At 41.0% G+C, this 18,022-nt stretch overlaps 1 protein-coding gene across 9 annotated transcripts in view; it reads right to left on the reverse strand.

The window, feature by feature from the left end:
• Window positions 1–18,022, reverse strand: part of LOC144781519 (uncharacterized) — a 2,047,367-nt gene that overhangs the window by 22,226 nt on the left and 2,007,119 nt on the right. For 7 of the 9 annotated variants that reach the window (XM_078660419.1, XM_078660420.1, XM_078660417.1 and 4 more), the window contains 2 exons: window positions 9,379–9,428; window positions 7,932–8,021 (listed from right to left, as the gene is read on the reverse strand). In XM_078660419.1, the coding sequence (XP_078516545.1) occupies window positions 7,964–8,021; window positions 9,379–9,428 (108 nt within the window). In that variant the 3' untranslated portion in view covers window positions 7,932–7,963. Of the gene's footprint in view, window positions 1–7,931; window positions 8,022–9,378; window positions 9,429–18,022 lie in introns of those variants that run through there. The other 2 variants (XM_078660413.1, XR_013601003.1) reach the window with 1 other exon arrangement.

An 18,022-nucleotide genomic window follows, 5' to 3' on the forward strand; every position in this document is an offset into this window, starting at 1 on the left:
GAAAAGTGTAAATTTAGTTGTACAGAAGTAGAATATTTAGGGCATATTCTCACCCAAGATGGTATAAAGCCTAGGCCAGGACTCTTGGAAGCTATTTCTAATGCTGCTACTCCCACAGATAAAACAGGTGTGAAGTCTCTCTTGGGTCTCTGTGAATACTATTCGAGATTCATACCACATTATGCCACCATTGTTCGACCTATCAGCAATTTGTTAAGGAAGGGAACTAAATTTGTATGGGGTGATGAATGTGTTTCTGCTTTTAAGAGAGTCAAAGACAGTCTGAGTACAAGTTCTATCTTGAAGCCTTTTGATCCTAGTTTACCGTGCTGTTTGACGGTTGATGCCAGTCAGGTGGGTTTGGATGCCACCTTGACCCAAGTAGAGAGTGGTGTGGAAAGAACTATTGGATTTGCTTCTAGAGTTTTGCGTGCACCTGAATTGCAATATTCGGTCATTGAAAAGGAACTTTTAGCATGTGCATGGGCCATTGATAAGTTTTGTTCTTATGTGTGGGGTAAGCGATTTTTGTTACAGACAGATCACAAGCCTCTTATAAACATCTTGAGTGGGACCATAACCAAGTGTTCTACCCCCAGGATTATGCGTATGGTGAGCAGGTTGTTACAATATCATTTTGATGTCAAGCATATCCCCGGTGGCAAGAATGGAAGGGTAGATTTCTTTTCACGGTTTCCTGGTCCAAACTCACTTGATGATGATGTTTCTTTTGCTGATCTTATCGATGAGGATTGCGAGGACTGTCTTTTTGCCAGTGTTGACATCCCTGAACTTAAGTTTTGTTCTGAGGAGGAGTGGATGCAAGCTTTTGCTAATGACTCTGTTCTTCAGGAAGTTTGCAATTTTATTAGGTCTGGGTGGCCAAGAGAGAAAGTTCTTTCTCTTTCTCTTCAACCCTTTTCTAAGGTCAAAGACGAGTTGTCTGTGGAAGATGATATTCTTTTACGCAATGACAAAATAATTCCACCGCAGGTGTTCAGGAATGGTATTATAGTCAGAGCTCATGAGGGACATTTGGGGTGTTCATTTACTAAACGTCGCATTCGTAATACCTTTTGGTGGCCAGGTATGGATGCCGAGGTCGATGAGTTTGTTTTAGATTGTACTATCTGCAAATCTTCAGACAAATCTCTTAAAACTTGTGTTCCTCCTCTAATTCCAGTGGAATGTCCAGATCATCCTTGGCAAAAGGTAGGAGTTGACATGATGGGACCCTATATGACTCTCAGTGGTGGTGCTAGGTTTATTTTAGTGATGATTGACTATGCGTCAAAATGGCCGGAATTCAAGCTTGTCAAGGATGTTGATTCGAAAGTAGTCATTGATTTCCTGAGTGATGTGTGGAGCAGAGAAGGTTTTCCGGAAATTCTTGTTTCCGATAATGGGAAACAGTTTGTCTCTAAGGAATTGGAAGATTTTTTGTCTATTTCTGGGGTCAAGCATAGTAAGAGTTCCTTATATTATCCTCAAGGAAATGGTCTTGTGGACAGGATGAATAGGGTTGTTGGTGATTGCGTGAGATGGGCAAAGGATAAAAATTGTGATGTTGTCAAATCTCCTAGGAGCATGTTTTGGTTTTATAGGACCACTCCTCATTCCTCCACAAAAGTCTCCCCTTTTGAATTAATGAGGGGAAGGAAACCGAACACTTCTTTTCGTCCAGGTTGGATGTCGAAGTGGATTAAAAATGAATCTGATGTAGAAAAGTTGATGTCTTTTGCAAAAGAAAGTGCAACTATTACTCAAGAGAAGCAAAAATCAACCTTTGACATTAAGAAAGGAGCAAAATTGTGCACCTTGGATGTTGGAGATTGTGTCAGAATTAGGAAATCTACTCATGTTAATAAAGGGGAGTGTAAATTTGGTCCTCCTGTCAAGGTCATCAAGATAGGTGGGAATGCTGTTAAAGTTGAAGGAGGGTTTTGGTGGAACTTGAGTAAAGTTGCTAAAGTTAATTGTTCTGGCCAGGAGCAACCTGGTAAGAGCAATTATCGGTCTGCCTCTAATGTTGTTCTTAGGAAAAGTTCTCGTTCTATTGTTAAACCCTTTAGATACAGAGAATAATTAATAGATGTTGTGGAAGTTTGGGGTGGGTGCCTTATTTGTTTTGTGTTATCAACTCAGTAGATTTTTGTCTAGTTGTTTTTTTTTATTTGTGTTTTAATTTTCTTTTAGTTTATTGAGAAGGGAAGGTAATGTAGTAAGCTGTCTCTTTAATTCATGTCTTGTTATTATTGGAATGTATCTATTGGTGCTTGGTAACCTTAGAATGTCCTGTTGGCATTCTTGAGTTAATGTCTGTTAGAGCCAGTTGATTGCTTCACTGGCTCTCTTTCCATGTAACTTATTAAATCCACTGAAGACATCATTAATTTGTGTCCTGCAAGTTACTACAAAAGGTTATCCCAAAATAGACCCCTTACTTTCCTAGTCTTATCTTCCTCTATACGTAATGTTATTTCGTATATTTTATGAGGTCAGCTAACTCTGATATCCGCAGTTTCCACCTGAATGTATTCATTCGTGTCCACTGTCTCCAGAAGATTCATCAGGATCTTGCAAGCTATGGTCACTTCTGCTGCGCTGTCTAGCATTGTCTGGGCCCACTCTCCGTTTTTCAGTTGTGTCCTCAGTATCCTCGGCATGTTTAATTATTTTAATACTGGCTACCTTCTTTCTTGGAAATTGTAACTTTTTACTTTGTTGAGCAGGTTCCTTGTCTTTGGACTTGACGTGCTCTACCTTGTGTTCTGACCGTCCTCTTCTTTCCGATTTCTGTGAGGAAGTCTGAAAAGATCAAGAGGAACGTGTATCAATATCTTGATATCTATCAGGTTTTCTTAAATTATCCCTATTTCTAAGGTTGTATCTTTTCTCAGAGGGCTCCCTCTGGGGAGACTTGTTTCCTTGGTCCGGAGATCTTTCTCTCCGTCGAGGAGACCTTCCTCTGAACTGGAATCGTTTTTCTTTGGGAGTGGATTGTTTATTTCCATCCCAACTCTTTTTTGGAGTATTTAGATTATTTTTAATAAATATTTTTTCAGGATTTTCAGTTAGTTGGGGTTTTACTGGTTTCCCACCCAAACTATCTCTACCTAGTACTTCATAGGATTTTCCTATGATTCTGGCAAGTTCAAATGGCTGTTCTGTTATATCTTTTTCTTTCAATTTCTGGCGGATCGCTACAGATGCTGCTTCTACTTTTATGTTGGCTAATAATATAGCCGAGACCTGCTTGAAGTCTTTCAGTAGTTTCATACCCAGAGTTAAAGCAGGTTCTGGACCGTATTCATTTTGAATCTGTCTTAGCACATCTGGTATTACCACCATGGACGGAACACCATGTGTTTTTGTGTAAATGGAAGCAAAGACTGTGCCCCAAGTGTCACAGTCCTCCACATGTGGTGCGATCCCCACTGGAAGACAGATAGTCAGAATTCTGTGTTTCTCAGTAGGTGTAGTATAAGGAAATACTGCCTCTATTTGAGTGATTTTTTGTGCTAACCAGAATGGAATTTGTTCCCGTTTTGCGGGTGTTTTACCAAGACTTGATTGTATGTTCTGTGGTGTAATTTTGTTTGTGTTCCCCTGATGGGGGGTCAGCTGTGGAATGTTAATTGCTGGTTGGACCGTTGAAGTCCGCATTACATATTGTACTAATTGTCTATGTATTTTAATCAGTTGTTTTAGCTGTGCTAAAAGTTCTGGTACTGACATTTTTTCGATGTCTGGATGTGGTGTGTAGCTGGCTAGAACGGGCCACGTTGCTCCTGGTCTACCTAGTGGACCGAACCTGGTGATGTGATTAATATGTTTTAGGGCGCCTTTAAACCAGAGCAGGTGCTCTTGGTAATTTAATGGGATTTCAATCTCCTCGAAAGGAGTGTATACATCCGGAGGTTACTCTATTTTGTAATAGTGGAATTCGTGTTCTGCAGCGTTTGCTGCTGGAAAGTTTATCCATGAATAGAATACCTCTGTCTGCCGATATTCATGGGCCTCTATCACGAATATGACTATACCACCTCGTGATGTCATTCCATTTTCTATAAGTTTAAGAGTTATAGTTTTTCTTATGTTGACTGGAATGAGTATAACATTCGGGTCGTTTTCTCGGAGACTCGTGTCATCCGCTAGGAGTTGAGCTGCTATTCTAGCTGCCTCCCTTTCGTCTTCACTTTCGGACATTTTTTACTAATAGAAATGTTTTTGTTGCAGATCAAGTTTCAAGGAAACAAAGATTAGGTGCACAATATTTTGGAACACTGTATCCTTCAACGTTGACTAAACCAAAAACTTTACACAGGAATCTCTTCCTACTAAGTTCCGGCGGATTTTAACCTTTTACCCACTCCAGACGTCTTTTGGAGTATTTACGGGAAAAGGGGTCTGTGTGAAAAAGCACGACTGAGTTACTCTAACGTCTTGCGTTAGATTTATCGCCTTACCAAACGTTGGGCGCCATGTAGTGTAGTTCCTATATTCCCAATAGGCTCTGCGCATTGGAATAATATATTCAGCAGTGTAGACGTAGGACTGAGGTCGACTAGGTCTCTACTGACTATATTAGACTTAAGGTTTGCCAGCTAGCTCAGAGGTCACTAGAAACTTTCTCGAATAAACGAGGAGGAGTTTAACCTCCCCGGATAGACAAAAAGGGATTAGCTTCTGACAACCATAAAACATGACAACTTTGCTCCCTCAGAATAAGAGTGTATCTCTAGAGTCATGTGAAAACAATAGACAGCTATTTCACTCAGTCAAGTGTGCATACTTAGTTTCACCAGAGTGCAGAGAAAAGAGAGACGGGCGTTTTCAATAAAAGGTGTTATTTATTGAGCAGTCTTCTTTCGAAATACAAGAGAAATGAATGGCCACAATTGCAATACTTAGTATCAAGTAAAGTGCGTACAGTAAAAGGAGTATTATGAAATAATACTGTAAAAGCATTGATATGGTTTCTTAGCCATATGATACTTTAAAATAGATCAAGATCAAATATATACATACAAATATACATTGACTAACGTACTCAACTGGTGCTTCTAAATACGCCTACCCCGGTGTACCTGACCTAAGCCTAATACTTGGGAAGGAGTAAGTAAGTAGCAGTTTAAGTTAAGTTGGTTTTGCCAAGGAATCTGAATCAAGAATTCTCTTAAAGGGTTTGGTCAGCTCCGTACCTGGGTATTAGAAAGCAGGAGGTCTGGTATCTCTCTCTCAGGACTCGATATCCCAGTAACCCGCGAGGGTATCTGGAAACACCGGAGCTGGATTTCTTGGCAGAAGAAAAGACAGCGTCTCTCTCAGTGCGTCAAAGAGGAGGGGCGGCGTCAGTGGGCTCTCGCATCAGCTGGGCTCTCGGGCAAGTAGATAGCCGCTCTGCTCCAAAACCACCACTGTGTGTTTGCTTAAGGCAACGTTGGTATATTTATACCTGAAAGGTGCCGGGTTTTGACGTAAGGTTGGACATAAGACGTCAATGAAGATGTCACTAAGAACTGGCCGTTCTTAAAGTGCTCACAGGAGTTCTAGGACGAAATCAAAACAAAAGCAATGGGGAATTCCCAGGTTGCTGGAGGTTTGTTTTGTTTACAGAACTCGTTGTACTCTCTAGGAGCCTGGGGAAGTAGCCTTGCTTAATTTGGACAGCATGGGCTATGACTAAATATGCATATGATTCTTATGCCTTTATAAGGATATTATTTATTATAACCACATAAGGGCATAAATCAGGATTATCGAATTAGGGTCCTAGATAGAACTACAACAAAGGAATGACTCCTACAACATTCCACTAATGCCTGGAGCACACAATCATTTGGAATGTGATAAAGTCATTTTTGATTCGAAGACAAAAGGAAAACTTTTTTATTTATAATATTAGTATAATGCATTTTTTCCGACAATGTAGTAGTTGTTTGACATTAAGTAGAAAATAATCACAATCCTTCAACATCACTATTTATCCACAAAATGTAATTGATTTTGATGAAATCTGCACAGCCAAAACGTGTTTCATCTGAACAGACTTCCTCTGGGCTGCTATCGTGTAGCACCATAAGGTTGCTAACCCATAAAGTATGCATCTATTTGTAAAGATGCACATAGATAATGTACATTTTAAGCCACAGAAATGTAAAGTCGCTGATGTTGCATAATGTTCCACAATTCTGAAGTAAAGGTTATCACAGATGCAACAATTTATGGCTTATAAACGGACTTCCCGCTTGATAAGGGGTATCTTCTGCTGTGGTGCAGGAAGGGGGATCAAACCCTAAGGGCAAGTATCTGGACCCATTAGGAGGGAGAGGCAGAGAACTACGCTTTGCTGCAGGGAAAGTGAGCCTTGTAGTTGCGGTACAGTGCCCGGGCTTACCCATCTCTGCCGTCCGTGTATAAGCCATAATCTGTTCACATTTTTGATACCCTGTACTTTTGATTTGTGGAACATTGTGCCACATCTGCAACTTTACTTTTCAGTGGTTTGAAACGTACATTATCTATTTGCATCTTTACAAATTGATGCATACTCTATGTATTAGCAACCTCATTGTGCTACATGATAGTGGTCCTGAGGAAGTCTTTTCAGATGAAACACATGTTGGCTGTGCTGATTTCATCCAAATCAATTACATCTTGTGGCTGAATAGTGACATTGAAGGATTGTGATAATTGTCTGACTAATGTTATAGCAACATGTATAACTCTACTTGTGCATAGTCTGTTTTATGTCTGATTTCAATGAAGTTGCAATTACCCCTTAGATAGTTACCCTACAGCCGGGCACAGACCACATAGGCCAGTGGCCCGTTAGTGGCAGGAGTATACAAAAAGCTACAGAACTCCCTTTTTACTTTGCTGGAACCGTAATGCCAATTTCTGGGTTGAAAGGAGCATTAATGGTTTCCCTAATCACTCAACAGCCATCTCCGACATCCCCCAAGACCACTGGGAAGCATTCTATTGATTGGGGCTGGTTATATTGAACTCAGGACCAGTGCAAGTATAATCAATACCTTGAGGTACCCTTATATTATTACTGTTTAGAAACCCAGTAATACTCTCCCATAAGCTAGGGTGTCAGTGGTTCTGGTTGGAGTAGCAAGGCCAGGATATACCCTTTACCAAAGTGACTATGACCAGCGGAATCCTAGATACAGGCCCCTAAAGTTAAAGATACTTGGGTGATAACATGATAAGCCCTTCAATTGCCAATCAGAACCGCTCTGGGCCAGTTTGGAAGATCTTCTTATTCCTGAACCCTATCCGGTAACCCTCAATTGCCCACAACAGAGTTTGGAGTCCCTAGTAAACATGACACTATTCTGAAGAGAAATTAAAAGAAAATACCTATAAAGAATACTAGTTTGAAGCTCCGCTACACTTTTAATTGTATGAAGGTAGGTGCAACCATATTATTCATATAATATTGTTAAGCTAGTAGAGACCAAATGAGGACAACCTTCTGTCAGCAAACCATGCAACACCTTTTGATACTTAGAGACACTGATAAGTGGAAGAAGAGTGAAAATCTGTGGGCGGAGACTAATGCTGTAGGCTTGCAAATGTTCTGTTTCTAATCGATTAGACTATTGATGCTGTGGTCAAGGCTATACATTTTACACTTGATTTGACTAGTAGAAAATATAGTGAACCCCCTTCGGTGTTCACATGATGTAGTTACTGAAGACCTTCGCCCCTGAATTTTGCCTGTTTGGTAAAAATAAAATCTATAATTTGCAGCTATTTTAATCCCTTTGGCTAAGACTTTGGTGTCTAGGTTCCTGAGGGCAACAAGTAGCACCACACTGGGAGGTAGATACCTTTAAAGTAATACACACACAAAACTGAGGTAACATACACACACAAAACAACATAGAAATGCACACACAACTAGTCAGCCCTACCTGCCAGAGTACCTGACTCCTTCATTTCAAGCTTAACAATCTAGTTCCATATTCTTACTTCCACTACCTTCCCTGGACCCCTTGACAGCACTAGGATAAAAGGGAGATGCATCATACATTGTATTCATTAACTGATAGCTGACTCCCACTCTTCTATTGCTGGCTCAGAACACAGCTTCTATTAATCAACTTTCTCCCGTAAGGACCCAGCCTCCAATGTCAACAACATAATCCCTCGAGCAGAGTTTCCTTTGGTCCCAACAGTACTAGTTGATGACATTGTAGTGATAGTAGCGGAAATGTCGGTAATACCCACATATGAGCCGTAGCAGGAGCAGCTGGTAAAATTGTTACCACTATGTGCATTCCCCATTCGTCCCACCACAGTTCATTCCCAAAAACATTGCTCCTGCTGCGGACTCTGATGGATCACTCACTGTCAACAGAATTGCTGACATGGTTTATCATATACCCATTCCAAGTCGTGCCCATCTTTCTCAAGTTCTGCACAGCTTAATCATTTGTGTAAACATGAAAATCACTAGGGGAAAGATGTACGACCGTGGAAATAGCGCCTTGCAAATTGCGAGTTTTTTGGGACTCGCAATTTGCGAGGCGCTATTGCCAATGTACAACAGTGTATTTCATACAGTTGTGATTCCCAATGGGTCGCAAATTGAGAGGCTCCGGAATATTTATGAGCCTCTCGCAATTTGCAACCCCATTTGGGATGGCAGGCCCTCTCAGGTATGGTGGCCTGCTGGGCTCAGCAGACCACCATGTCTGGGACTGCTTTTAAACAAAGCAGTTTTTTTTAATGCAGCCCCTTTTCCTTAAAGGAAAACGGGATGCATTTAAAAAAAAATAGTGAAACGTTTTCGTGTAATTTTTTAAGGGCCGGCAGTGGTCCTTGGGATCACTGGCTGCCCTTAAAAAATATTTCCCCCTGAATTTGCAAGGGGAAGGGGTCCCCTTGCAAGAGCAATACCACCCTCTTGAAGAGGGTGGTAATTTGCGAGTGCTTTATGCCTGCAATTGAGGACACAAAACATTCTTACATAGGGTTGCGCTCGCTATTAGGAAGGGAATGTCCATTCCTAACAGCGAGTCGCAAAATAGGATTTGTACATTCCTCTTGCTATTTTTGCATGCGCAAATGGGTTCGCAAACCCGTTTATGCATGCAAAAATGGTCGTACATCTGGGCCTAGACGTCCACAATAGTCACACCTTTTAAAAACACCACTAACTTAAAGAAGAATAGTTGAAAAAAACATGCTTTATCCTGCAAAGCAAAAATGAATGGTAAGTTATTTGCTTTCTGGTGGTAAACATATAGTAGGCTAAAGACAGAAAAGCAACTACAAATACATTCAAATGCACCCCAAGACACATTTTATTAAGCACAAATCCATTGCTGAATTATTTTTAGAACATTTCAACTTTACCTTGTCATATCTGCAAGGAGGTCTTTAAGTTCATCCATTGGTATATTCTCCTGATAAACATAAATGTTAGCAGTGTCACCAATTTACATCATTACAACAGAAATGACCAAGATAGAAAGTGCAATAATTACCTATTTAATTGTTTCTAACAATAGTCATTGTAATGTTTTTCATATAGTTTATTTTTCAAAGAGACTTGTGAATTAGTTGCTATAGGGATAGCGGACATCAAAGCCAAACAGCAACATCAATCTAATACAAGTGGTAGTCATTTTCCCTTCATATAGGGCAATACAAACAAAACCTTTTTACCAAACTAGTCTTCTAAACTTTACCCCAACTTTTTCTAAAAGATTTTAAGCACATATGATATCCAGAAATGGGTTTTAGTTACTGTCCCAGGCACATCCAAAATAAATTCCCTCCACAGCTAGTTTTGTTTAGTAGCATCAGACTATCTGAAAAGTGGTTTTAAGCACATTATGTAATTGGAATACTTGAAATCTGTTTGCACCAAAAGCTGTCCAAGTGAAAGGATAGTTACTAATTATAGTGTAGAAGATTTATACCAGCCAATATTGACCTTGAGAACTTCTTTGTCTTCAAGGAAGCTGCCAACATTCAAATGTTCTGCGTAAGCATTACAATTACCCTTCACGAAGTTATGGGCCCAACCTGCAGGTGGGGCTCACCACCTGCGACGCACCGCCTGCTCTGCGCGCTACAGTAACAACCACCCGTAAGGCTCTCCCAGCTCCTTGCAGACACCTCCACAGCAAACTGGACCTTTGCTCAGGACTTTAGAAAGTAACTTTTTCAGCAGGACTAACCTGGTCCCTGTTTCTGGCCTGTGTTCCATCGCTGTCAGCCTGAACTTGTGACTTTCATCTGGCCTTGCACGTCCAGATAACAGCGAGTGGCGCTTTGTTTTGAGGCGCTATACTTACCTTTAATCTTTGAAATTCCATAACTCTGGTTCTACTGATTCGATTTTTATAGTTTTGGTATAAAATAATTTATAAAATTTTTCTACAGTTGCCTACATTGGCATGGGGTATTGTCTTGTTTGTTTTTTCACTTTAATACTGTTTGAGTAATGCAAAAACACTTTCCACATTGTCTCTAAGTTAAGCATGTCTGCTTTTATGCCAAGCTACAAGAGGGCTATGCACAGGTTAATTGAATTCATTTTTGTGGTCCACCACCACAAGGATTGTGGCTGTTGTTTGAGAAGGTCTCATACCCCCTCAAATAACCCTATTTCTCACACCTCGTCAAGCTCAGAATTCCTGGTGGTTTAAAATAGAAACAAGCATTATTAAAAGGCCGAAGACCTAGCAACAGTGTTTGTTTAGTAGCACATTCACATCACTGAAAAACAGTCAAACTTTAGTCAATCAGATGAATTCACCAGTGCTTGCACTCCCTCTAGAGGCATAACTCATATTTTCATACAAAATGTATGAAAGAGAAAAGCCAGTACGCCTCTGACTGGTGAGGAGGGGGAGCTGTATTTTAATCTTTAAAAGATACCAAGCAAGAGAATTATAGTTGATGGTAAGCTGCCTGTTTCTGCTCCAGCACTGGTTCTTTTATAGATTCCCACCTGAATAAGAATAGCTAGCAGTATACCTTACATAAGGGGCATGAAGAATTATCACAGTATATAAAGAGGTTTGTAGATCTACTTGCTTCCACAGAAGAATGAACTGCTGCATCAACGTCCAGGCAGTAATGCCTGGTGATCGTGTGCCTGTTCTTCCATGTTGCACCATGGTAGATATTGTGTACAGGCGCATCAGCATAGAGGGCTGCTGTGGATGACTTTCTTCTGGGTGGGATGTGCCATGATTCTTTTTCATAGTGATTAGTTTGTCTTTTTGAGGCAAAAAGAATGCATGCACACAGTCATTGTGATAATCCTTGCATAAAAAGGGGATGACCTCTCAGAGAATATCCAAAATCCACAAAGATCTATTCAGTGCTTCTAATGTCCTTAGTGTACTATAGCTAAACCATACGTCACCTACATACAGCAGAAAACGTAAGGGTCTTTCTGCATTGATGGTAGGATTTGGAGAAAAAGAACAAATGTCTCATTAAAGTGGGAATCCGTAGGATCACTTTGTCTTTGGCGAACAAAAGGAATGGATTTTTGATCATCAAGGTTTGTACTTTGCATACTCTTCTTGAAAATGTCAATCTGACAGGCAATGCTTTTTCGAAGACACAAACTTTAAATGTATTGGCTCAAATGCAGGAGCCATGATTTTTCTCAAGAATGTGTTTAGTGCATAGAATGAACCTTTAATAAATTCATTGATTATTCACTGTGAAAATAATTAATGTTTTTATAACGAGTCTGTGCATTTTAACCACCAAATGCACCTTTATCAGTACATGCTTGAGGTAGGATTTGGAAAGATATACTAACATAGATGTAGGTAGCTACTCGTACACCATCAACAGCATTGTTTCCACTTAGCTGCATCACTGTCTTTTGGAATACACAGATGGCAAAACTCTAAGTAATCAGGAGCCAGGTTGTGATGTTCAAGGATTGTAGTTCGTGGTGAAGAATGTTGGTATACTTTGAAGGTGAACTGTGAAGCACTCAGCAACTCAGCAACTGTAGAAGTTTGGTGTACCAACACTGCCTCAGCTATGCAGGAACAATCAGTGTCAATTTAAAAGACTCTCTCTTTGCTTTGGTGACGACGCTGCTTCAGTGAAATGTCAGAAAGCTCTACACAAGGAATGTGTACCAATAGACTAATAAAAAGTCACCCTGAGTTCCTTTATGGCAATGCCTGATTGCAAAAAGACAGCTTTCCATATTTTCTTAAGTTGCCAATAAATCCCACTGAGGCTGACCTCATATGCAAAAGAACTACTAAACTGGTCATCATGAAGTTCCTCCTTGTGCCATTATAAGAGGGTTCCACTGGGAGTATTTAACTGATTGTTGTTAGGACCTAGCAAATACTTTACTGTCAGGTTGATGTTGTTAAACACTGCCAAGTAACACAGTTTATTCTAATGGAATGTGAGACCTTGTTATGCCTTGTTTGATGATGTAATCCATCAATGTTGTGTTGTCCATTGGAATCAGCACTGATATGATTTGCAGAGTCCAAGAATGATGTCTGTGATGCATATCCACAAAGACACAGAGAGAGGTAAACAACCTGGGCCTACCCTCCACACATGAGCTAGAACACACAAAATATGCAAAGGTTTAAATACAATTTTTTTTTTGCATATTAATTCCAAAAGGACATATAGGAATGTCTACAATTTTGAGAAAAACATCTCACCAACAACTTATCATGGCATGCTTCAACCATGGCGGTTCCCCACACCAGATACATTGCGAAAGTATCTGGAATTGAACCAAAGTTAAATCCTTTAGTATTGGGTACCCCATATATGATTAAGACAAGTTTTTGAATTAAGCTCAATGAGCAACCACCCCAAATAAGTGGGAACTATTAAATTCCAGGTGCATTTATCGCCTCATCCTTGGAGGAGAATGACCTCATTAAGCTTAATATCTATTGCGATTCTTGCTTTTTTCCAACACGAATATACCTAGAGGTGCATGGCTAAAAGTAAAAAAATGTATAAGAGCATTAGTCCTCATTTCTTGTGCGCGGCACAAATGCGTAGATGGGGCAGGGTTTATAGGAGCCCTGATGAAGGCCAGAGACCCATGTGGGCTGTTTTAAAGGCCAAAACATGTTGGCATAAGCTATCAACTAGATGAGCCATTCATCCTCATCTAATATCCGGCACACACCTTTTTTATTCATATCTGAGGTAGCCAATATAAAAGAATATACCTTGGGCTACCCTTCAGATAGTTTTATTATTAATCTAAATCCCCCCAATAATCCAGCTGGCACCTATAACTCCCAGCAATGGACGAGTCCACTGAGGTGGTATTTACCCACTAAGGTGTGGTGAACTGCTTAATGGTACTTTTGGTGTTTACATCCCCCAAAAAACCCTGTATTAAAAAACTCTGCATCTTTTGTGTGTTCATGATGTCTATGATGCTTTTACGGAAAGTGCCATAGCCCGGCAGTCTGAACATGACCTTAAGTCATGGACACCTCGAGGCACCAATGTGAAATGAGGAAGGAGAAACGACAGCATCTCACATTAAAAATCATCTTCCTGTTTTTTTCCTTTCTTTTTTGTGTGAAAAACAAACATGTGTAACACATGGACACAGCTGTGTATACACTGTATACATAATGGTGAAATAAAATTGAGAAACTAGTACCAAACACTTAAAAAAATTATTGAAAAAGGTACCACACCTAACAATAAAACCACCTTATGTGACATGCACCAAAAGTATCATAACCACAGGTAACCTGGCATTAAGATAATGCTTCCTGTAAAACCGAAACTTTGCCAGCAACAAGTATATGCAATCACACGTGATCCAAAAACCCAATTTGTTTTTTTTAATTGTTAGTCCACGGTACTTATATAATAAACGACTATATATATATATATATATATATATATATATATATATATATATATATATATATATATATATATATATCATTAACCCTTCTTCAAGAAGCAGCAGTCATGAACTCTCCAGGACTATTGAGTACCAAAAAAAATTAGAAATATACCCCAAAAAGATTGGTATTATCTAACCTTAGACAGAAAAACATGTGCAGAAACATTGTAGGAGAGCAAGAAGAATACCATCTTATTCCAAAAAGAGCTCCTACTATGTAGCGCATGACTGAAAACAGCCTTAATAGTTTCAGACACTGCCTCTCAGACATGTAAGGCATTGAGCTTATATCACCCTGTTCCAAGATCCAAGATTAAACAAAGGAATTACCCATGCCTCAGAAGAAAGGAGAGATCTACGAACCTTTGTATTCCAAGAATACAATTATGGTTGTTCAAAATTAAAGAACGAGTTACTTACCTTCGGTAACGATGTATCTGGTAAAGACACAGTCTAGCGGCAGATTTCTGAACTTAGAATATCCCCAGGCGTCAGACTGGATCCAGAATTGTTTTTCCCCAACAGTACCTCCGCATGCCAGGGGGTGGCGTCACCCGGCTCCGTCCTGACGTTGTCCGCGGAAGTAATATCAATGGAGCCATATAAGACCCCCCGGTGTGCTGATGGCTGTTTTCTACAGTGAAACATGTCCGCGCACAACGGGGAGCCACGACAAAAACTGCGAGAGTATAGGAATAGTGTGTCAAAAAAGTGTAAAAAAACCATTGAAAACAACAACAATAAATCATAGAATGAGAAACAACACAATGTTGAAAGAGTACTCAAGACATGTAGGGTCTGAAGTGGGTGCACAGAACACTCGCCCCATCAAAAGTCCTATCAAAGCGAAGAGCTGTGCCCCCCCTTAGAGGCGAAGGCAGTGGAAACGAATGGCTTGGCGAAGGACAGTTTGCAACCACAGGATGGAACTGTATGAAAAACAGACTGTAACTACAGGATGGAATTGTAAAGGATCACAAGATTGGAACCACATGACTCACGGCATGTGACTAGACGGGAACAAACACATAGAACGTTCACCAAACCCCCCACAGTGACCTATGACCTATAGCATAGTTAAATAGAATCTCAACCCAATCGACTGCAGCATCGACAAGGAGATCCCAAAGAAATGGGGAGATACAGACGAGGGCGGAGGGAGGGTGGACACTCATGAGAATCTCCATGCTAGAGGATCCCAGGTCGAGCAGCATTGAAAAGCACAGAACCCAGCCACCCAAAACCAAGAATAGGTGGAGGGCCAATGGCACACAACAGAATAACACACCCTGCCCCAGAGGTAGGTGACAAGAGCACCCCTCAGGGAGACCAAGGCCACCTATAAGGAGGCGAGGTGATAGAAACCCACCTGGAAAGGCCCTCGCAGAACGGGGAGGGTGGATGGGCGTTAGAGAATCTGCGGTTAGACTGTGTCTTTATCAGATACATCGTTACCGAAGGTAAGTAACTTGTTCATCTGAAAGAGACATCTAGCCGCAGATTCCTTAACTTAGAATAGATTCCAAAGACATACCCCATTGGAGGAGGGTCTGCAACTGAAACCCACCAAGTTCCAAGAGAACTAATCCGTCAATAACACTGACTGAGCACAGTGGGAACAGCAGTGCCAGCATGGCTGACATCCGAACTATGAAGCCCTGGAAGGGAGCATGAACAAGGAAAGGCAAAGGCACCACTATCCGTCAGAGAACTCCCGCGTCCAGACAGCACCGAAAGAACAAGTTACTTACCTTTGGTAACGCTTTTTCAGGTGGACACAGTATCTGCCTGTGGATTCCTCACCTTTTGAATATCCCCTGCGCCAGCATTCCGCGGTAACATTTTCCTAGCTCTCCACGCTGACGAGGTTGTCAAAATATCACAGAAAAATGTCCATGGGTCTAAATACAACAAACCTATTACCTTCATAAAGATACGATGTGAAAAGCAGCACAGGATAGTAAATGTGTAACTAACCCTGAATTTTCCTAAGAAATAAGGATACCCATCAGTCACCACTCTGTACCGCCCTGGTCATCATCTGGGACACCTTTCGGACCTTCCCATTGTAAGACATAAATGATGAATTAGGACTAGATGGAATGTCCTACAGCAAGTTATGACTCACCGTATGGTCCTTCTGATGTTGACTAATGATCTAGTGTGATGGGTACTAGCGATTCATTCGTACCACAGGAATTCAAAAGAAATGGCCGAAGAATGGGTTCCACGTATGGGACATCAAGTTCGGATGAACTTTCAAGTGACTCTGACTCCTCAACAAGAAGAGGTGTCTTGCAAAGAGGACGAGGAAGAGGTAACAACCAACAAAAATGGAGAGGGGGCAATCAGAACCAATACCAACAATGGAGGCCCCCTAACCCATGGAATTTTGGCGGCCCTAGCTTTTCACAACAAGTGGGACAATTTCCTCCACCACAACTTCCGGGTCGTTTTTCTAACCAGCCTTTTTTAGGGTTTGGCTGGGGACAATCCAGGGGACGAAGAAGAAACCAACAGACCCAAGTACATTGGAGCCCTCCACCACCATCGACGAGGAACCTGAGGAGCAACATGAGCAAGAAGAAGACTCAAGAACAAGCAGGGACCAGTTACGAGACAGGCTTGTGATGAACCTGAGTTCACAAACTCTCACTGCTGTAGAGGAAGCAGCCTTAAACAGGGGCCTTGGTTTTGTGCCGACCTTCAAGGGTGACCCATTTAATACACATATGGAAATGGCTAAATTCTTTCGTAAAATAGGATTACACTTCTTCGCAAAACAACCAAGAGAAGAGGTTGATCCCATAGAAATGAATACAGGACTAAAAAGACAATCTACCTTTAATCCACCTATACATACTATGCCGGCGCAAGTTCTGGCATTTGAGCAAGCAGTGGCAAAGGATATGAACATATTATTCTCAAGAAATAAAGATGCCTTCTGTAACTTACCAAGAGCAGAGCAACAGGCTCTTCAGAATCTAACATCCAATGAAGACCTAACAATTAAACCAGCCGATAAAGGTGGGGCAATTGTTCTGTTGGATACCAGCACGTATCGTGCTGAATGCCTTAGGCAACTGAATGACAGAAAAGCATACTGTCCCCTCCACGCGGATCCAACAGCTAGGATCAAGAGGATCATTGGGAATATGGTGTAAGAAGCCCTGGCGGAAGGATGGATTACTACCCAGGAGGCTGACTATCTGTGTATGGAACATCCCATCATGCCGTACTTGTATGTCCTACCCAAGGTGCACAAAACACAGAGACCACCACCAGGGCGGCCTATCATTTCCGGAATAGGATCTATTTTAGAACCATTGTCCACATTTGTGGACCATTTCCTGCACCCGATGGTAAATGAGATGCCAACCTCCCTACAAGGTACTAAAGATGTGTTACGACTTCTACCAGAGATCGAATTTGATACTACAACGGACTATTTAGTATTGTTCGATGTGGCATCATTATACATATCTATCCCTCAGGATGAAACTCTGGAAGCCATTACTACTCAACTAATGGAATGGGACCTTGATTCCATTACCCCGGTACAATTTATCATGGCATGTGCTACTCTCGCCATGAAGGAAAACTTCTTCAGATATCAAGATACAGTGTATTTACAAACCTCTGGAACCAGTATGGGGAGTATTTTTGCTCCAAGCCTAGCTAACTTATATGTCCATTGCTTTGAGCAAGAACATGTGCTGACCACAACCATCCCCTTCTACAACTCAGTGCGGTTGTGGAAACGCTATATAGATGACATTTTGGTCATCTGGCGAGGCAATACAGATGATCTGCATGATTTCCTGACATGGCTTAACAACAGAAACAAATTCCTACGATTCACGGTGGAGTTTGATAAGAAACAACTGGCTTTTCTGGACTTGCTGATTCTATCCACTCCATCAGGTCTTCAATCTGAATTGTATAGGATACCCATGTCACGCAATTCCCTGCTATGCTACGATAGCTACCATCCGAAATCCCTGAGGGATAATCTCCCTTATGGCCATTTTTTGAGGGTGCAGAGGAATTTCTCTACCAAAGATGGGTTTAAAGAACACTCTACCCTACTCACCAAACAAT

The sequence above is a fragment of the Lissotriton helveticus genome, chromosome 9 (assembly GCF_964261635.1).
Source record: "Lissotriton helveticus chromosome 9, aLisHel1.1, whole genome shotgun sequence".
Lineage (NCBI taxonomy): Eukaryota > Metazoa > Chordata > Amphibia > Caudata > Salamandridae > Lissotriton > Lissotriton helveticus.